The sequence below is a fragment of the Platichthys flesus genome, chromosome 1 (genome assembly GCF_949316205.1).
Source record: "Platichthys flesus chromosome 1, fPlaFle2.1, whole genome shotgun sequence".
NCBI lineage: Eukaryota > Metazoa > Chordata > Actinopteri > Pleuronectiformes > Pleuronectidae > Platichthys > Platichthys flesus.
In genome coordinates, this window is record NC_084945.1 from 26,719,332 (window position 1) to 26,742,090 (window position 22,759).

Sequence of the window (22,759 nt, forward strand, 5' to 3'; positions counted from 1 at the left end):
AAGCACCACTGTGTCTAAGCTGGAGACATTTATATGCTGCCAAGACTCAATGAATTTGTTGTTTTAGAGAATTCATCTACATATATATAATTGTGTATAATATGTATTTAAATATTCAAGAAATGTTTATATATATAGAGAGAGATTAAATAGTATAGATCTAACTTCAGGATGGGGGAAGAGTTAGTGTTAGAAAGACGTATCCCTTGGCTTTGTGTGTTGTAGTGTTTTCAATGACATGAGACAACACAAGACAATATGGCTCTTGTATGGTGGTGGTGACAGTGACAAGATGATGTCTCTGATGACCATGTCCCTGATAATGGCTGTTAAAAAAGAGAGAGAACCGCTGATCCCCTATTGTACTATACGTTCATGTTCTATGTCTTATGTGTTGTAGCCCTAGCTGTAACCCCTAATTGCCCTATGGGGACAAATAAAGTTGGAAGTTGAAAGTGAAGATACCACTGTGTCTTAGCTGTAGTCACGGTATATCGTCCTACTCCACATACTGTGTGTATAACAAATACTTGGAAGAAATTTGATTTTATCCTTTTAAAATTCAACCTGTAAACAATATATAGTGTGAATTTTTAAACAGTAACACTCACTGAGGCTTAGTTAAGGTTGACTTCAGGTTAACTTTAGGCACATTAAACATTTTACCCCCTCGGGCCTGTCTCACTCTCCTCCCTTCTTCCAATTGTTCACCGCAAAAGTCAATGCATCAGTTTTATTGCCTAGGGGTTGTGTGCAGATTTTGCAGTATTTGAGTTCACAACATTTTGTTTACAGGGCATCGGTGGGTGCAGACTTAAGTACTCTGCAGTTCCCTGACAGGTTGTAACTGCCTGGCTTTTCACTGTTACAGATCCTGACGTGCAGAGTCTCAAAATACAGCTCCTGTTTGCTTCGGTTGCATTATAAATAGAATCAAACCTTTCACAGCCGCGTACAAGATGAAAAATCAGGCATGTTAGCTGTCACATACTGCCAGTTCTTGTTTCAAATCCATGGCAAACAAGTGAACTGAAGGAGAGTGTCTTCATTAGCATAAAATACTCTGTAAACAAGGCCAGAAGTGGGGTGAGAGTGTTTCAACAAATCCTTTTAACTGCAAACATGATGATGAAATAAGTTCTTTGGTGCTTGGAGTGGTAGAGGAGACATGGCGACCCTGTTTAACTTTGTGTAATTCAGCCTGATGCTCTGTGTATCCTGAGGCTCAGATCTTTAATGGTGGAAGTGAAGGGCTCTTTGCAACCAATTAAATGAAACACCAGGCTTTTATCACTGTCTCAACTGTAACTCCATGCAGAATTTGAAAGTTATGATGAAATTACGAGTCAATTCCTGCAGTGGTTCCCAAAAGAAGGCTGAACTGATCTGTCCTGTACATTGTTGAGATCTATGCTGTCACAGGTTAATAAAAGGAGGTGACGTTGATGTTGTCTCTTTAGCTAATGGTAAATAGTAAGATCATATGTTTGTCTTTTATAATTTTTTTACAGAACTGCATGTTATGTTTATATATATATATATATATATATATATATATATATATATATATATATATATAGTTAGTAGCATTACACAAACACGACTGGAAAGATCACCATGATATGTAATGGGTTGTAACTGGGTTGTCCCACTTTGGGGTTACACCTTATTAAATGAGCTATCAAACAGTTCAATGGTATCTTCAGTTTGCTGATTTATCAGATGTCACATATGATCCCAACTCTTAAATTGCAGTGCTAACAACACACTGTCTTCTTGTGAGTTGTGATGAACACGCATAGTTCTTCCTTCAGATGTGCACTAGACTCCAGAGGAGGTGCAGGTGTGACCGCAAATGTCCAAGTGAGACGCTCCGTAGTTTCTCAAGACTTTATCCGCTTGACCTCCTAGTATGAGACCCACACATTTTCAAAACAAAAAGAAAACAAATATCTCCTGGTGAAAAAGCGATGACAAACTTGACGACACAGACAAGACCTTGAGAGACTTTTGTGTCGGAAAGCTGTAAACATGATCACGTGATCCGAGCAGCAGAGTTCATACGTTATTGCCTGGGTCAGTCTGCTGCAGCCCCCTCTAGCCTGAATAACGCAGAAGATTTGATGCTGTTGTGACTAGGCGAAAACCTCCTGTTGCATTGTATTTTGCCAAAGACATTTTTTCTTCTGTTTAACATTACAGAACTATCAATATAATGTTTAATAACACATTGCTTTTATCTGCGGAGAAATTATTTCAGTTGGACTATAATTAATTTCAATTTGTTCTAAAATGCTTTATAACATTTTATCTGAACACATTTGCCCTTTCGGTTCAAACAGTATTCAGACTGTGACTCATGATATTTCACATGTCTGCTAGAACACAAGACACCAAGGATAAAAAAGGCCCAATGAAATCTTTACTCTACCCCTACAACTATATCAACGGTAATATCTTTTGGACATCAGTTCCATAAATGTGCCTGATTTATTTCATCCAGATCCACAAATGATTCCCTGGGAAAAACACCCTACCTGGCTTTGTAAAAGAAAGTGAAAAAAAAAAAAAAAACGCCCCTGATCTGGATCAGCACCAACATTTTAATTGGTTCTTCCCTGACGCATGTTTCATCCTTCCAACAAATTTCATGGAAATCTGTTAAGTTGTTTTTGTGCAATCCTGCTAACAATCAAAGCAACCAACAAACAAAGGGACTGGGGTAAAAACGGAACCTCCTCGGCAGAGATAATCATTATCGCATTGATGTTTTCAAGCCTCTTAGTGTCCTGGAAGCGCTGTAGGACTCGTTTTAGGTGTTAAATGTAGGGTTGCATGTAACTTATCAGGCAACTGTTCGCTTCCTGAATGTGACATCAGTCACCCTTTTATCACACAATCCTTTTCCCTTGTGAGAATGTTATCAACCTCATCTATCAGTGGTGAATGCAAGTCTAGTTCACCGTTCCTGTTTCATGTTTCTAGCTTTTTGCAAGTAATCAACCAACTTCAGAGTAGACAATCTGCCGCCTGTTTACATTGGTGCAGACATCGGCAGTATATGTGCATGGTCATGTGTAATGCCGATTCAGGCATGATTGTATAGGTGTGGATGCATTGTCACAAATAATTAAGGTGCTGTGTTGCAATATAATATACATATTAAGTAAGTGTGCATTCCTTCAATGGAGTTACAGCGAGATGCCATATGATTGGGACCAAAATAAAGTGTAGCTCTTAGGCGATGCATTTCCTACACAAATGATGAAGCACATATACAGCACTAAAGACCTTGGAAGATTTCAGACATCACTGAATGTTGTAGCAGATGCTCCTACATGTGTTTTATGTTCAAACATGACACAAACCTGCTTTTTTTGCCCCACAAACACACATACACACTCCTTCCGAACCTACTTGAGACCACATGAACACATAGTCTCATAGAGCGTGTGTCCACTGAGCTTTCTTGCTGTGTCTTGAAGAAGTTCATTTTACCCTTCAGCTTCATTTAATTAGAGGCAGTGAGTGAAAAGGGCAGGATTTGAGTCTGGCTGGCTGGAGCCAGCGTGTAATCTGGCTCACTGCTGGACCAGAGCAGGATGACCTAATCCCTGGATTACACACATGCAAGCAAACACACACATTCTCACACACTCACACATGCAAACACTATTGTCAGAAAAGTAGGCATTTTCTTCCTATTAGTGTAATACATAAACAATATTGAATTGCTCTGCATATTATTATTACATATCACTACCTGGTTGGAGAAGATGTCTTAATCGTTTTGGAAGCCTTCTTGACCAATGCATTATTGAACATAATCATAGTTGTCATTGTTTTTTTATTTTTGTCCTTTTCTTTGAATTCTGGTTGTATTATATACATCTTCGACTTTTGTTAGAACAGTACTGTTAGTGTTTCATCAACTTTCGTAACAAACTTGCATTAGTTCAACTTAACAAATGCTAAAGTCCTTCAACCTCAAAAGACATTAAGGTGTTTTTTCCCCAATCCTGGCTCAGATATGACCAAGCGTAGCATACACGTGGAAGGAACAAAGGTAACAATGATAAACACATTGTTAACAGTATGATTGGTTAAGTTTTGGCTGGAAACCTACTTGATCAGGTTGAGGCAAAGAAACTATACAGTTGTGTTTAGTTGAGAATTAAGTTTGGTTAAAATCTTACAAAAGTACAGTTTAAATGTACTGTTTCTTAACAATTTTAACTCAAAAGACACAACTTTTGTCTATACTGAAATTTTAAAAAAGTAATCGAACTTGCTGGTAGAAACCCTAATGTGTTACATAATACTAAACTGTGCGCATGGCTTAAATCTTGATATGATAAATTGCAGCTTCTGCTGTCTCTAACATACCCTGCTGCACATCTCTTTATACAAAGCGAGTGTTGGCCACAATGGAGGAGCAGAATGTGTCTTTGTGAGGCATCAGCCAAATAGATGACAGGGAGAGAAGAAGGCAGAGCGCAGCAGAAGTTGTCAACCCAGAGACACAGCCGCTGCCGCTGATTGTCACATTCTCAGTCAAACTACAGTAGCCGGGCTCCGAAACATCTGCTGTGTGATTTCACCAAGTTCAGGGGAGGACAGGAGAGGAGGCAAAATGTCAGGGCTGGAGAAAACCTGGATAGAAGAGAGGAGACAAATGGAGGAAATTAAAAAAGAAAGGGAAAGGAGAGCTGAGAGTAAGGGAAAAGTAGACCAGTTAGGAAATAACTTCAGAATATGGATCGAAAATAGCAATTGATGAAAGAACATGGAAGCAGAAAGGAGTAGAAAAGAAAAGAAAAGCACGAGAGAAGTGAAATAATAAATTCAGATCTGATATGAGTTGTTAAAAGTTAGAATAGCTGGAGGACAGTTGTGTGTTGCGTAGGCTTTCAGAAATGACCCCATCTAGAACCCATGCAGATACATACAAACACATTCTGCTCCAAGATTGAAGGAAGAACATGTAGATAACCGAGGCAGTGGGATTAATAAAGAGATTTTGTGAGTGAGGGTTTTGTGGGCTGGGGATGGGATTACAGCTCCTGGTCCAACGTTGACAAACACAATTCCCATCGGACAGGGAATGAGCAAAACAAAGCTGCCTTAAGAGGATTGAAGGGCTTGGCCATTGTGACTAAAACTATGTATCAGATTGTCTTTCCCTCGAAGAATTAGGATGACATTGCCAAAATGGAAATACAGGCGTGCCGTCATACACAATCATACACGTACAGATATAATATGTGTGTGCGAACGGAGTGATGGTTTAAATCCTCTGGAAACTTGGCAGGTGTTGTTCTGTAACGGTAAGTAGTCACGGCTTGATGAGTAACGTTCAAATTTAGGTTGGAAAACAAACATCCTCAGGTCAATTTGAGCACTCAGAGAATTCAACAGGGTTTGTCTTTATATTCCCAGCAGAATATTGACATCACGTTTATGGCTGATTATGGTGACGTGTTCTTTAGCTGGTTTTAAATTTATAAATGCATGTTTTGATTATCTTGGCTGAAATATCTCCGGCTATCATAGCCTTTATCATAGGTATTCCCTTGTGATTTCCTTCTGAATAAAGAACAAACAATTAATATATATTAAACATCTTTTGTTGTTTATTACAGTGAATTTTACTCTTTGGACTACTCTTGTTTTCCCAATATTTACACTATAAATCTTAATATGTATTTTAAATTATTTATAATCAGACACTTACTTGTACTACTTACTTAACCACATTAAAATTACACTCCGTTTTGAATATGTCAGTTGGGGTTCTGTATAAAGTGGCCTTATTTTACATTCGTTGTATGACTCATTACATGACTCAAAGAATGTTTACAAAAATCTAAAAATACAAATAACTTGCTGACAAAATACTTATCTAGGTATTAGTAACAAGGATACTGATAAGAACTAAAGGAACACACCATGCAGCCAGGTAGTGGAGAGGACATTTTCACTTCATATCTCGTCCAGCTGCCGTTTCTCTTCCTCAGGCATGAGCTTTAGCTCCAGCTTCTCAGAGTCCCTGCTGAGCGCCTGGTATCAGAAAAATGTAATCATAAATGTGTAGATACTCAACGGCGAAATTCCCCCTGCTGCCAAGATTTGAGCAGCTTCAAGTCTGTCGTGCAGGTGCTGGTGCTGTGCAGGTGCTGTGCCATGAACCATCTCAATAGGGAAGGAAATGGACAAACAAATCAAGTGACCATGTGTCATATCATTTGGAACACTGATTAATATAATGCAGTGTCTTCTCTTCTCTTACCTCATCCCTGTACTCAGAAGAGCAGTCACATCTCGACCGTGGCTGCAGTTTTACACCATAGCAACCAGAGCCAGATTCACCTTCTGAGTAATTCACTCGTTTTAAATTTGAGCCTGTTTGAGCTGCAGGGCACTTCCAGTTAATTAGTACTCTTTCTTCTTCTCTATCATCTTTTGGAGGTGACACTTTTTCCTTTTCCTCTCCTGTATAGTTAGGAATCAACATTACCAGTGAGAGACAGCAGTATACACACACCAAGGAACATGTTGGCATATAATGTTGAATGAAACAAGAAGATTACATTACATTACATGTCATTTAGCTGACGCTTTTGTCCAAAGCGACTTACATTTTTAGTACACTCAACATTTATGAGGGGCAACTTAGGGGTTCAGTATCTTGCCAAGGACACTTCGCATGCAGATGGGGAAGAGTGGGGTTTGAACCGGCAACCTTCATGTTGGAGAACGCCCGCTCTACCCCCTTGGCCACACCCCCCCCCAAGAAGAAGAAGGTTTGTTTAATACCTCGTCATTGACAACTGCACATGCTCTTGACACAGCTCAAAACATTTACTGGCTTGCCACTGAGGTTCTGTATAATAACTCATATAGGGTGTTAAAGTAAGACTAACTAGATGCTTTGGCTCCAGCTCAACCTTTTTTTAATAAATTGCAACGTTGGTGCTGCAGTCACTGGCTTTGATCATATACCTAGAAAACAGCAACACATAACTGCAGCTTTGATAATTATGCAAAATCTGTGAGAAACTCAAGAGTAAAAAGTGATCTTGTTAAACAATCACTAACATCTTTCTTTTGCCTGTAATGGGAATAGACACAAACAGCATTTACTCTTGGGTCATAAAAACTCAGCATTGGAGGTGGGTTTTTTATCAGCTCCAGCTCAGCAGAAGACGGATGGAAACAAGACACCATGGTGAACCTGCTAATTAGAGAAGACAAGGAGGTGAGAGAGCTTTCAGTTGTGTGACGTCTGATGCAGGACGCAGTTGCAAGCATTTACAAAACCTGCTTGTCCCAGCTTATTCTGGTGTTAAAGAGGTAAATGTCGCTGACTTGGAGGTGTCTGGAATGCCCCAGGTCAGTAGCCTGTCCTCTTTGTTCGGGGAGCCTTTGGAGGAGTTGGAGCCAAAGCCTTTACAACAGGGGTCTGGGTGCAGGATGTGAGTTGAATTGAAAGATTGCCACTTTTTCCATTATAGCCTCAACCTCATCTCAACCGTATGGCCCTTACATCCATTGACTGCTTTCCTGTCTGTTGAGATCAACGGCCAATTATCATCATCTAGATGTCTCCTAGGTTTTACCCAGGTAAAAATGTGAGCAGCAGGCGATCACAGAAATGAAAGTATCGTCACTCACTGTGCGAAATTACCATATCCAGTGGTTTTTGCCTCCAACACAGGAAGACGACAAGCTCTTCTCCTGGACAGAGGAACTGGTTGACGAGGAAGTGGAAACAGGGTTCTAATCAGAGGAATGGTATTCGGAATGAGAGTCTAATTTGTAGTCAAGCAAGTAGGGGTTATGGTTGGGGTTGGCCTTCAGGAAATCAATGTATTTGTCAATTTAAAGTCCCTACAGGTGTCTTAGAGTCCCTACTGGTTTCAGATATCTTGAGAAGCTATCGAAGTGTGAATAACACAAACCATTGAACAATTCCCTTATTAGGAGCAGAGGGATAGCCCTGGAGAAATACCTAATTTCCTGAGCTGTTTGTGTGTGCGAGTAGTCAGGGGGGGAGGCCGTGTGTGCAAGATTGTGTTTTCCATAATTGCTAAGAACAGGTGGATTGAGAGAGTGAGGGGAATTTTTATTTTGCCCGAGGGATGCAAGGCTTTCTCATAAAATTCATTAAGGAGGTTGTTCCTTTCTTTCTCTCTGTCTCCCCCACATATTACATACGCATGGACGACTAATGAGCGATTAAATATCTACTGCATAGAAGAGATAATTGTGCTTGATTCAGTCTTTTGAAAACTGTATTTTGGGTTTCATAACAGCAGCAAGTCTATAACTCATTTATTATAATTATTTGTGATAAACTGATTAATGTTGTGAAGTTTCAAACTGAGCTCAAAGAATTCTTCCTTTAACCAAAAAACATTTACCTCAGCAAAATACTTTATACTCCAGGACACAGCACATGGGTTCGTAGTAGTTGTTGATTGAGATTATTAAGATACATGGTATAGTCCAAGTAGGAAATTAACCTTTTGTAGTGCAAAACAATCAATAACAACAAATATTTCCATCTACCAATGAGTATCAAGAAAGAAGAAAAGAAAAAAGAAAGAAGAAAATGTTCCAACACATTTGATACAGTCATAGTTTTCAATGCAATTAGCAGTTTTTCAGACCAATATTTTTTATGCCAGAATTGTTTTAAGTGGGCGAGGGAAGGAAGCTTGCAAAACAGTATTTTGACTCATTTCTCATCCCACAACAATCATTTTAGAACATAGAACAAGACGGTGAATGTCCCTTGTATGTGTGAACGTCCTCTGCACTTGCAGATGTCGGCAGATGGTAGCGACCACCAGCGGATGTTAGGGACAGGGAATCTTCAGTCGTCCACAAGTGTTTCTTCCTTTTAATCACAAGGCACCCTCTGCTAAGGCAGGCCCACCACAGGCGGATCAGACCTGGGTGTATGTCCCTTAGATCTTTGGTCCCAGTTAGGATCTTTCCTCCCGATCCAGAATCCATGTTCCTGGATAGTAGTTCAGAAGTTTTACCTGTGAAGATTCTCTGTGTGATATGAGGTTAACTGGCCTTGCTTGAAGTTTCCCATGCCTTTGATTCATGCTCAAAAATAGTTCAGTAGTTCTACTGTTCCTGGGTCTTTGACAAATCTGGGCAGATATTCTAATGTTTCTGCTGACAGTACAATCAGCTACACTCTTGCCACAAGTCTGTACTTTAATTAATACATTTCAAAAGGTTTTCTTTTTAATCTTTGTTCAACTAGAAATATCTTGCGCCTGCTTGTTTTGTTTGATTAAAATCAGATGTGGATCAAATAATATTTTTGGACAAAATCTACACCAATGAATATGAGAAGAGCGGCTCAGATAAATTGATTGCACGTACATAAATGTTTAAAATATAAAAAAGATGGTAGAACAAATGGACTGAAGGATTGACTGTCGAGGAGGTGTGAGGTAGAATTTTGACAGGAAGTGTCAGGACAATTATTGGATGTGTGGAGACACTGGGAGAGGAGTTCCCCAGTGATGTGGTGATTCTCCCTGTGGTTTTGCCACTAATGAGAACGTCTGCATCAGTGAAACAGATGCAAGGCATGAGAGAGAGAAGGCTGAAAGAGATGGCTGCCTGAGAGGAGAGAACAACAAGGCTCAGAGAGATGTGTAAAAGAATAAAATGCAGTGGTTTGAAAAGAAGGAGGAAGATTGCGATCAGACTGTTGTGTTCGACTCACAGAGGGCTCTCTCACTATTTTAAATAACAAACTGGTTGAGAAAATAAAATTGTCAAAAACAAAAAACAACTGTCTTTTATTTATTGCTTTTACTTATTCATGTATTGTTTTGCTCCTCTCCTCAAGGTGCCAATGCCCAGCTCAGTTTGAAGGGCCTGAGTGCCAGCAGAACAGACACGGCTTCCACGGTAACGGCTATGCCTGGTTCCCTCCCATGATGCCTTGTTTCGAGAGTCACGTGTCGATGGAGTTCATCACAGATGTGGCTGATGGCCTGCTGCTGTACAGCGGTCCCTTAGCCCAGCTGCAGGCCTGGGACCACGAGGACTTCATGGCTATAGGTAAGAAATCGATGACACATGACAGCTGACTCTGAATCAAAATTCCTCACTCTATGAGGACAGGTGTCACTAAGATAAGATAAAGAAAATGATTAATTACCATAAAGCTTCAGTGTGTAGGATTTAGTGGCTTCTAGTGATGATGTTGCATATTCCAAAATAATTAAGCCCCTCCCCTTACCCTTCCTTTGCAAGCATGTTCGAAAACCAACAGGGACCTACAGGCTTTGTTAATAAAATAACTCTTTCTGGAGCTACTGTTTGGTTTCTCTGTTGAGGGCTACCAAGTAAGGCTGTGCAACATGTAAGAGGCAGAAGAAGGAGGGAGACGATGCTTAGCTCAACTGTATCTGCTCAGTCTTGGGGAACTGCCGCAGCAGCAGTGCATACATTACACACCTGGCTTCTCTGCCTTATCTGGTGTGTAAAGCATTTTAGCATTATCTCAAACTTCACTGGTTTGAGTTTCAAAAATACTTGACGGAAAAATGTCTTTTCACAGTGTGGTTTTCCAGAGCGGGATACTGACCCAAGAAGTGTTTTTTCTGGTCAGTCTTACAGTAGGGGAGATAAAGAATGACGGCTTTGTGTGGGAGGACAGCTTGTATCTGACAAGGTACAATATACACAAACTGCAGCAGTGATCGACAACCAGGAATGCTGTTACATGGGAAATATGGATTATGTGGAAAAGAATAATTGTCGTGGACTACAGAGTCAGACGACATTAGAAAATGGTGGAATTTGATGAGACTGGAATTCAACTTGAATTAAGTTGGCATGTACAAATGTAAATTGCTGTGCTACTCTCTCATATGACTGGCATCTTCAATGAGGGAGGTTGAAAGAAACACAGCAGATCCACTGTAACTCTTAAAGCCCCTCTGTCACTGAAGACTCTGAAATGTTACAAGACAGGAACAGGATCCATCTCAGGTTTAATTCCCTGTGTGTATCAACTTTCCACGGCCTGGGGATTAAACAGTGACAGTCTCTCTTACACAATTGCTCCTATTGATCTTATTAAAGCTGACATCACTATGCATTTTAATGTGTTTTACTTAGATTCAAACATTTGTATTACACAAATGCTTATTTACAGAAGATAACTATGACATGGCCGGTCAGTCACACACACACTCGTCCTTCGGGCAGCCAATCCCCACGATACTGTGTATATTTGAGTGCTAGAAAAATCTAAAAATATTTGTAGACTGAGCGTTGGCAGGTTTACGTCTTCTGCTCTTCAGGGAGAATGCTGGTCGTTTGTGTCCGTGGCGATGCTGTTGAAGTTTGGAGGCAATAAAGCTCGTTGAAATGAGGGCGGCGGGCAGGCGTAATAGACAGACCGCAACACAGAACAAAATGTCTTGTACATCTCCGGTATATTTAGTGTTTTAATCTGAGAGTCTCACGCCTCCTTGTCTCTCTAGCTTCTTCTTCCCTTGTATTGGGCCTCTCTCTTGGGAGAGATGCTGTTGTTCCATCACTGCCAAAGTAATATGTGTGGGAGGTGAGGTCTGCCTGGAAAGCTGGACGGGGTTTGTGTGCGAGTATGTGTGTGTGTGTGTTTGTGTGTGTGTCAGTCCTGATTCATTTCTTTGGCTTTGGTCAGTGTCAGAGGATCTGGGTGCATCTGAAAACCAGCCAACATGTGTTGTTGGATCGTAAAGAGTTAACACGTTTGTTGGTGGAGCAAAGGCTAATTTGCCACTGCTCAGATTGTAATTAGAGTCAGGCTGTACATATTTAGAGCTCTAATTAACTTGTTTCAAGGTTCAGCTACTGCATGTAGGGAGTCCACCGCCAAGCCTCGACTGAGCCTAATATAACTGCATTAAACACTGTTTTTATTGCTGCTACTTTCCCTGTCCTTTTGTTAACAAGGAAAAATGGAAACTTGAATTGTTGCAGCCCTACAATCAGCGAACATAACAGTGTTATAATGATATGCCGAGTGTGTTTCCCAGTGTTTGAAGATGGAAATGGCTGTAACTGCTTAGATCTGAAAACGCAGAAAGATAACCAAAGCAATGTCCAGTAGGACAGCGCTGTTGACCTGCTGTAAGGCCTCAAGTCAAAGCTCTGCTGCTCCGCTACTGCCCCCTGTGCACCGCTCTCTGTGCATTGTTTATGAAGCACGTAACCTGTCACCTCCATGTTCCAGCGAAGTCGAGCAAACTATAGCAGCGTTAGTATTTGCCCAGAGATCAGGGATTACAAACACAAATCTGTCCATCCAGCCATTGGAATAGGGCATTCCAGACGGCCCTTTCCAGCTGGTCCTCTTGATCCTGAAGATATCCCAGTCGAGCTTGGATATTTAATCCTTTCATCAAGTTCTAACTCGACTCCGGGATCTCTTCAACGTTAGTCGTGGCCAGTAAACCTACAACATAAGCTGTCCAGGAGGCATCCTGACTAAATGGCTGAACTACTTCCACTATCCCCTTTTGACATGAAGGCTAAGCGGTCTGAACTCCTCACCCTATCACCGAGTCTGAGCCCAGCCACCTGATAGAGAATACTCATTTTAACAGCTTCCATTCACAACCTAGTTCTTTCAGTCACTTCTCAGAGCTTGTGACCGTAGGGGAGGGTTTGAACATAGCTCCATCTGTTAAATGATCAGCTCCTTCACCACCACAATGGTTCAGTACAACAGCTGCTTTATTGCCATCACCATACTGAACTATCTGTGCTTCAGAGAAAATCCAGTTACAACATATTTGGTCAAAACTGAGTTTTAATTTGTGTTCACCTCCTTTACTATTTTATCCATTAATTATCTATCCTGCTTATTCTTTGAGGGAGGTGGATTTTAAAATGATTTTTTGTATTAGTATGTCTCTGTGTGTTTGCATGAGTTTGTGTGCGTGTGCTGATGTTAATGTTTGAGTGTGCACCGTAGGACTTGTTCTCACATTTATTGCACTACTGTTAACTGGACATAGTAATCGGGCTATACATCAAGTGATAATTTCACTTTGCATTAAACAGTGGCTATAGCCTGAGCTAACGCTGAAAGGTATTGATCATATCATATTGAGTGTCTTAAATGTATTACCGTGTGAAGTAATATTTATTTATTTATTTTTCTGTAAAATGTTTAATAGTCATGAGTTGGCTAAACATATGAACGCTTTCATGTTCTTATAAACTGTGGCCTATTCTATGGATAAACTGCATTCATGAGTTTGAGAATCCGTTATGCTGGACCAGCACAAGCTGGTCCCAGGTTTTCCTGTCAGTGAAATAGTTCAGTGGGAATCAGAATATGGAACACGAAAGCACAATCTTAATTTGAAGTATAAGAATAAAAGACTTTAAAACCAGATTTGAAGATAGGACCTCTCTGTAAGACTGGTTGGAAAGATTAGTTAATAATACAGGACCACCTTCTTTCGTACTGTACTTTAAATATGCACATTTCCTGAATTTGCAATTTATTAAAATACCAAAACCAAATGTGCAAAAAAGCTGTTATTTCTGGAGGCCTGACGATTTCAGACTCTGGACAGTTTCCACATTGGGCAACAGATATACTATCTAACTACAACCTGAAGTGAATACACCTGAAATGTTGGTAGTGTAGGTTAAAGCTCAATCTGATTGTTTGTCTTTAAACTGTTATAGCAATAATTTTACCAATCAACTTGATTTTGTATTTGTATTTGGATATATCATTGATTAAAAAGTAATTATCCTTCAGAACTATCATGAAACATTTTCAACAACCACTCCCTGAACAATGAATGGTGAGTTTTGTTAAGTAAAGGTATGTAGGCATGTGGCACAAACAAACACACAAACACACACACACACACACACACACACACACACAACCTTGATTTGTTTGCTTGAACACCTAATCCACAAATCCATTCAATATACAAATATTATTAAAAAAACATATGAGGAAGCCATAGTCAGGGATTGAACCTCAAACACAGTTTTTTAATAAAAGGAAAGTACAGGCAGCAAATAAGACAAACATTGGATCTAGCAGATAAGGACCAAGGACAGGATAGGATTGACCGTACTGTACAATGTATTTTGACTGAGACACATACAAATAAAAATGTGCTGTGAGAAATAATAATGAAATCAGTCTCTCAGTCAGCCTCACTGTGCTTTTGCACTATGGAGCTGATACAATCGCGTCCAGTAGCAGAACATATAAGGGGCAAAAGTTAACCAGCTCTTGCATGACTGTTAGATTGTATAAAACAGTGAGCCACAGTAACAGTGAACCACTAATCCAAAGAAAAAAGTCATAGATATTGATGATGGTAAGCTCACACTGAGTTTGTTTTCCTGACCAGAATCTTAACTTATCTCCTCAAAATTGACAAAAACAATAACTTTTTGATTAAATGGGATGAGTGCGGCACCAGGGAACCGGAAAACATTGTGTTACCACAGCTTCAAGCATCCTCTGTGTGTTGGACTGGTGCTTCATTGCATGAAGAGTCCACCAAACCAGGACAGCAACCAAATCAAAGAGAGAGCAGAACCAGAAGGTCCCACCCAATGTATTGAGCATGAGAGCAGCACAAGATATGATTGAGTAAGAGCCACAGCGGTGTACCGGTGTCAGGCTTCAAGTGTAAAGTGTAGGTTAAAAGGCTGCCACAACACACTGCACAAAGGTGTTTGCAAAAGACAGAGAGGTGGAAAATGGATCTGAAGGAACGGAGGCATGAGAAGAGCACAAAGAAATAGAAGGTGGCTGCGAAAGAGACTGTTGTGTAAAGCTGGGCTGATGTCAAGTGACACCAGATATAACTCCATGATTTTAATTTCCGACACTTGGACATGTGTGTGACTTTGTGTGTGCGTGAGACAGTTTGCACCTTGTTATTAAACCTTGTTAAGAGATGCTGCCCATTGAGCCTGAGGTCATATTATTTTTTTACACACACACACACACACACACACACACACACACACATTCACAGACACACAGACCTTCAGCTTCTTATTGAGATGCTGGTTTGCTGTTCCAAAGCCGCCCACTCATCCGCCCTTTATCCTGCCGCAGGGCAGCTGTACCAAGCCAGCCCTACTTTGTAGGGCAGAGAATGTTTAAGACACATGCACAGACACACACACACACACACACACACACACACACACACACACACACACACACACATACACTTACTCCAAATGTAGCACTTTATCCAATCTGCAGCCACTCGGGGAGAGAAGATTGCATGGTTATAACGCAAAGCTTGTGGTGTGTGAGTGTGTGTGTGTCAGTGTGTAAGTGTGTATATAAGGCCTAATAATACCCATACCTTAGCTAACCTCTTGTGTTCTAGGTAAGACCAGAACATTGGATGTTGTCCTAAATCCATTTATTTTCACTGGCATGTCAGTATTGTTTATCAATTTGTGAGGGCTTAAATCTCCATAAAGACATTTTGAGCTTAGAGCAGCATCTTTGTTAGTCCAGTGTCAGTTTGTTCCAAGCCAACCTCCTGTTTCACATTCCCATGCACGGAGTCCATCCACAGTCCTAGAACCCAAAAGAAGAACAATGTTTAGTTTCACTGAACGACACAGCACATATATTACTATACATGAATCTCATTCACGAGTGTCAAGTCACCTTTCCAACTGTGCGGTCCTGGTGTGCAGCTTAAGCCACAGCAGCAGTTTTACCGGCAGATAATGATCAGGAGCTGTGTTTACTGTCAGTAAATCAGTTATTTTGCTGTATAGTGAGTCTGCTGTCAAAACAGCACAAAAGAATGCAAATATGCAGCCAAGCCTTCCAGCACACTGTATTTGCATACTAATTTCCAATTTCAATTACTAGTGCTTGAGAAAGGCTAATAGGCATTTACAACCAATAACAAGTCAGGGATGCACTTTAAGTTTCTAATGCATATTCTGATGCTTGTCTAAAGCTGCTGCTCCAGCACAAGGCTCACACCAGTGATGTCAAATGCATGAAGGATTGTCGCTCTGTAACCAGAGGAGGGGATTTATTTCCTCTTAATGTGTCCATAAAAGTCTGGTTGCAGAGCAGGGAGGATTCAAACCGTTGTTGTTAACGTGTAGCTTGAGTCCAGTTTGTGTCGAGATCAGATTCAGTTGAAAACTTAACATGCATCACTTCCTCTAGGTAAATGTGTGGCCATGACAGTTTGCAGTGAACGCTTCTTGCTCCCATTTTGACATTACATGTTTGACAAGGCACTGTCCTGACTGTCCCACAACTTCTCTGACTGGCATAGAGTTTGACGCTGTCACGACCACCTGCCATGGCCTCTGGGGGCGTTGGCCAGTGATCTGATCTGTAATATACATACAGTGGGTATTTATACCTCCACTACGATCAGTTCAAATTATCCTGTGGAAGATAGATCATGTCAGTCATGTTTGCCGTCAAAAGTTTTTATCCGTATTATTTTACTTTTTGAATGTTTTCCTATGGTACGTACTCTGTCACCTGACAATGAAACTACATGTGCAGAGTATGGAATAATAAAATAAAGAATTCACAGCGTGACAAATCAGCTCTGTGTACAAAATATAGGACTGTTCAAATACGGCTGACTAAATAATAATTACGCAGACTAACTAATCTCAGTGAATACCTAAAAGGAGGCTGAAGTGTAACATTTATTATACAGAAAGTCCCAAATTTCAGACAGACACCTCTCTTATTTGCTGTGGCAGCCTATTAGGCCTTTTTAAAAGAATATTGTGACATTTTGAGAAATACACTTGTTTGCCGGACAATTTCTTGGCAGTTGCGATGACTTTCTGTTGGGTTGCTAGGCAACCGGGGGACCTCGGGTATTACCAGCCAAGAAATTGTCAAGCACATAACCTTTTTTAAAATTACAAATTGTCAAGTTGTGCAGATTAAATAAAGTCTTGCGTTATCTAATCTGATAAATGTTGAGGTTGAGAGACCATGCTTCCTGTTTTGATGCTAAGCTAAGCTAACCGGCACCAGGCAGCAGCTTCATATTTAGCTTATATTATAATAGACGTCAACTTGCTTATGTCACATGTAATGAATAAGTGTGTTTACCATAAAGTCAATGACCTTCATTGCTGAATATTTACCCGTTGCTATGTAAGTAAAAAAATATGTCTGAGTTGTAAAAAAAGAACGTAATGTTGCTGTGCACTTTGACAGCTCCATCAAAACTCCTGGTAGTACATGCACCAGCCTCACCTGGCGTCACAGCTGCCTGGCCTGATCAGCGATGCCGACCTTTGACCTCAGTCGTATTAGTGAGATTGATTGGCACGGTAATGACTTGTGTCCAGGGAGATCAACAATGAATGACAAACATGGCTGGAAGCTTTAGACCTGCTCAGAGGTGCTTCAGCAAACACCCACCCGCTCTCTCTCTTGAACACGCACACACACACACACACACACACACACACACACACTCCTGCATGCAAAGACCACCAGCCACAGGCCAGTACTTGTCCAATCAATAGAGATATTAACAAGACAAATTAAATTGTGTAATTACAAGACCCTTGTAGAATGGAAAAAGGTTTGCCAGCAGGGGGTCAGACAAGGGCTGGCAGGAGTGTGCGTTTACTTAACACTTCCCTTGAACCAAGAGGAACATGTTCTCATCATTTTGAACAGCAGGACATTTCTCCATATCAGGAGGGAGGACTCAGCGATGAATACAGAGCACGAGTTGAGGAAAAATGGATCTAGCGAGCAACAGCACACATGAACAGATTCACTTTGGCATCGTACACATTTTCCACTGAGCTGTTTCTTGGCAGAGCCCCCCACCCCGCTCTCGCTCCTACCCCCCAGCTTTGCTCTGCGATGGCTTTCAAATAGGAAGTGCTGCTGGATGTGGGGATCCAATATGCGTTGGCTGCGGGGCTGGCTATAGTGAGTTGACAGATCGTTTATACAAGAGGCTCTCAGCTCTGCACTCGCTGCATCACCTGCTGATTTGTACACAGGCTGACTTCTCCTGGCATTAGCGTGTATGGGGCTGGCTCTCCGGCTGTGTGGGAGACGGGCGGGTGTGTGTGTGTGTGTGTAGCAGTATGATTTGCAGTGCTGCTTATGCGGTCGGTATGCTCGCGGTTTGACTCCTGTGCATCGCCACGCCGTCAGGAGGAGGAGGACATTTTTTATGTTTAAGAGCCCCCAACTCGGTGGGAGTTCAGGCTGCCGCATGCACGCAAAGCATACACATTTACTCGTCTCTCTCCATCTCCCCCCCTCCTTCTCTCTTGTCTGTCTCCGAGTAGGAGGTAATAAATTACGTATGAGGAGCAGAAAAGAAGCCTGGCCATGTGGATAAGCTCTTTAAGAGCAAAGTCTTGTCCTAAACTTCGTAAACCCAGAGCATTTAAAATAAATACTGGCCCCTATGAAGAAGCACTCCTTCGGTCAGTCAGCCTGTTTCATTCCCAGCAAGACTTTTCTAGCTCACCTCATATTATATTATTTCTACTTTACAGTTTAATGTAACTCTGCAAATGATATGAAAGTAATCTAGAAAGCTATTCTTGCATCCTTTTCACTGTGCGACCTGCTTTGGTGTCTTTTCTACATGCGTTGGCTAAGAGGAACAAACTTCTAAGGGACAAATCCTGAAGCAGAAGGTTTTTCACAATGAAGACTTTTTTAAATGTGGATAAAGTCAACCCTATAACATTGAAACCAAGAGAGCTTGACTTTTAGTTGTATTCCCCTGGGTGTCACTACCGATTGAAGCCAGAGACTTGCATTGCAGACAAAAGGTTGTTAGACCAGTGGGAAAGGGGCTTACTTGGTGACTCATTGTTTGAATGGTGCTTCTCATTTGTTAGTTCCCTATTTACTACAAGTATATGCTCAGCTTTCCTCAAGAATGTTGTTTTATAAAACGAAAGTTACATACTTACCATTCATATCGCCTAATCATGCATAATAATCCAAGGGCATGTTTATTTTATTTCTAAATGTATCAGCAGGAAGCAGCTTTCCACTGATCATATACATTGTGTGTCAGGGACTGACACAAAGGAAATAGAAATGTAGCTGTAGCTACAGATCAGATTTACTTACACTTTTTTCAAACCGGAAAAAATATGTTTGAACATCTCTTCTTTGCGTTACACTTTACTTCATGCTCTATTGATCTGGGGCTTGTAGGCAGAACATTTCCGGTAACATTTTGTTGGTTATAGTCTCGTCTAGGTTTTTTCTATCTTAGAGGTTTGAAATGTACGAATAGAGCTGTTTTCAAACATTCATTAAACTTGGAGATCCTCTGCAGTTTTCTCTGGAGGAGTTGTATGTGTGAATGCAAATGTCCAAGCGAGCCTCCTGAGTTCCTGCAGGCTTTCTCTGCCTGGCCCCTTTAGTATAAAGTCAGCAGAAAGTCCTGGGGACTTTTGTTTGAGAACAGAAGAGGAAAGAGGAGATGGCATTGTCTTTGTGCTCTAGACTAAAATACGTGATCTCCGTAGCAGAATTGTTCCGTTAGATTCTGCCTCTGTCTGCTTTACTTTCCCCTCAACTCATCCCCTGCGTTGTGAATGTGCGAAAGCTCAACTGCAGAGATAGTCCAGATCCAATTCACCGGAGTCCCTCCACAGGACATGTCTCAAAATGTCTTAAAAGTAACTACATTTGAATCTATATGATTATAGCTGTCTAACATGATCTGAGTGGTTTCCAGTCACACATCTCTTCATGTTCCTTCAGAGTTAAAACAAAGACAGCTCCTGGTAGAAATCTGCATCTCTGTTTTCCGGCTTTACCGCAGAATCAGCCTTGATGAATAATTCAGGTTCGTAACATCCTTTGTTGGAAGCAAAGACACATTTGAACTTACACAGTTTTAATTGCTGCAAGCCTGTTTAGCTCATTAACTAAAAATAATATGAAAATGAATGACTCACATGAATCAAGGACTGATTCACACTCGTTTGATGAAATTAGAGCCCCAGAGCATATCCTCAACTCAGATTCTCTCTTTCTGTGCCTCTTTCATTTGCTTCCAGTTTGTCCTCTCTGACTCACCCTGTCCTTATGTTCTCTATTTCTGATGTGCCTGCATTGCTTGTTTCTCATTTGTTTCCCCTGTTGACCATCATGCCACCTGTCACCTCCAAACTTGGCCTTCCTCCTAGCTTTGTTGTAATCATACTTTCTCCTCGTTTCTCTGAAAGTCTCTGTTCTTTCCTCCACATCTCCCTCCTTCCTTCCTGTTTCACTTTTGACTCTAAGAGTTCCTTTTTTAAATACTTTCTCCTTTTGCTGCTTCACTTCCCCCTGTGCTCCTCCTTTGAGACCACTGAAGTTTATCTTCATGTCCCAGGATAATGTCACGTGAATCTTGACAAGAACGCTCCTAAGCTGTGCCAGATGATCAGCTGGTTATTCTTCCTTTTAACTTTGTCTGTGTACAAGCGCAGCTTTGGGAAATCTTCTGCACATGCCTCCATCTATCATGCATGTGTATGAGTAAGCACATGTGTGAAAATATACTTTTTTGCCTGGCTTATGCAGGTGTCCTCCATGGTTGTGATAGACCTGCCAGCTCCAACATATCTGGCTGCCCCAGTGCAGGTGGAGAGGGAGGGCTTGGGGCGATACTGTTAGCATACATACTGGGGTTCAAGAAGAGAAAGAAATCCCCCTGAGGACAGAGGGGAGGCAGCCGGAGGAATGGAAATTGAAAGAGTGAGATGAGTGACATAGAGAAGAAAGAAAAGGTAAAGGGCTCCATGAGGGGCAGTAAATGGGAGACAGGAATTAATGAGGTAACCAAGATTTTGAGAGAGAGTGGGGTACAGTCTTAAGATGACAACGGATCAGTTAAACAAAGGAGGTAGGTTTCAGATTGAACTGATTGAATTTATTATGTTCTTTCGGGTCAATTATCTAGCTCCTGCCAATATATTAAAACTATTGGATCATTCCTGGAGTGCGGCAGCAGCTCATCTTGCAGCTGGAATAGGCTGAATCAACTCCGAGGTAATTGAGGAAAAGCCGAGAGGCAAAGAGAGGCTAACAACAAACTTGCGCCTGCTGTGGCTTAAAAGCCGACTCTGCCGGGGCATTTTACCTGTATGAGCTGCAGAATAATGAAGTGTGGGGGCACTCGTCTCAAAGACACATCTCAGCTTTGACAAGGCAATTAGAGAGGAGCAGCATCTCATGTTGTCAACAGCACCTAATTCCCTGCAGCTCAACGTGAAGACGTAGTTAGATCCATCATATTAAACCTTTTGACGAGGTGGTGAAGGTGTTACTGCAGACAAACAGTACTGCTTGGTACATGTCACAGGAACCCTTGACAGAGGTTCCATAAAGGCACACTTGAAAAGCAGAATGTCAGTAGAAAGCGTTTGGGAATTATTTGAAAGCAGCACAATGTAAAAATGTCAGTTATGGTGAAAAACTTCATGAAAGAGTGAAGCAAGGCAGGAGGTAGGAGAGAGACAGGAGATGAAAGAGCACCAGGAGGCAGACTGACGCTGCAAGGAGTTGCAGCGAGAGGGATGACGAAAGCTCAGATGGAGCCACTTCCACGCGCACAAACACACACACACACACACATAGATTTCTCTTTGCCTCTTTTCACCCACTTCCACTCAATTTAAAGCACCAAGCCCCCAGAGGCCTTGGTTTACAGTGACTTTAGAATAGCTAAGGAGCATTGTTTGGCATAATGTAGAGTGGATTATGAACATTTATCTGGATATCATAAATTTATTGTGCAACTGTTGAAGTGATGTTCGATTACTTTAGCACTTCTCTTTGCTGGTACAGGGATGTTTTATTATGGTATATTTTAAATGTGCACTGCCAGAAGTTCAAGTATTTCAGTATGATTGCATGGGCCTTTCAGTCTTTTACAACCAGATCTGTAGTATCTGGAAAGATCACCATGGCCCATCATCATTTTCCTCTTCAGTTAAAATGCGGGGGCTTGTTTTTATTTCTGTAATCAGTCACAATCAGTCGATCTAAGGATGCAGCCACAGTGCCCCTGCAAACTGCATCATTTGTACATCTGGAGGTGATCACTATAATTACTGTCAGGGATAATACAGCTCAACAGTGTGGTACCCCAAGATAAAATCCAATTCATTTTCTGAAAAGATGTTTTTCATGATCAGCCTTAATATTGTAACCATCCAAGGCAAACTGACCACACGTTTCCAGGTTGTGAAAGAGAAGCCTCAAGTCCACAAATTACATGCTGGTAAATTCAAGATAAATTTGCTGAAAGTCATTGGCAAGTTATCATTCACAATGGATTATGGGATGCATAGTTTCTCTTTGAACCCTGAAATTATTAAGTACACAGTCTTGTACCTTGGGCTTTCAGTCCTCCAATATTTGTTCTCAACAAGTGTTAATGAACTTGATACAGCCCGTAGCCATCGGTAGAAATGAATAGGATATTTACTTTCAGAACAGCAGTCATTCTAAAAGTAGGTGTTCCCTGCAAATAAAAAACTGTTAGTGATGGCATCTGTGTGATGCACTGATGCAATTCTTCTTTTATATCCAAGGTGTAGGTTGCAGCAGAGGTTTTTTTCCCATAGTGACTGGGATTGTGCTAAAAAGGTGGGAACAGGCGGGAAACCGAAGGCAGGATAATGCTGCAGTAATACTGTTGTTATGCTGTCACAGGTGTGTGTTTATGGA

The 22,759-nt window shown here is 41.1% G+C and overlaps 1 protein-coding gene across 1 annotated transcript in view; it reads left to right on the plus strand.

The window, feature by feature from the left end:
* si:ch211-186j3.6 (neural-cadherin) overlaps positions 1–22,759 on the plus strand; it is a 280,670-nt gene that overhangs the window by 192,775 nt on the left and 65,136 nt on the right. Inside the window, exon 27 of the mRNA XM_062390233.1 lies at positions 9,881–10,095. Within this exon, the coding sequence (XP_062246217.1) occupies positions 9,881–10,095 (215 nt within the window). The remainder of the gene's footprint in view (positions 1–9,880; positions 10,096–22,759) is intronic.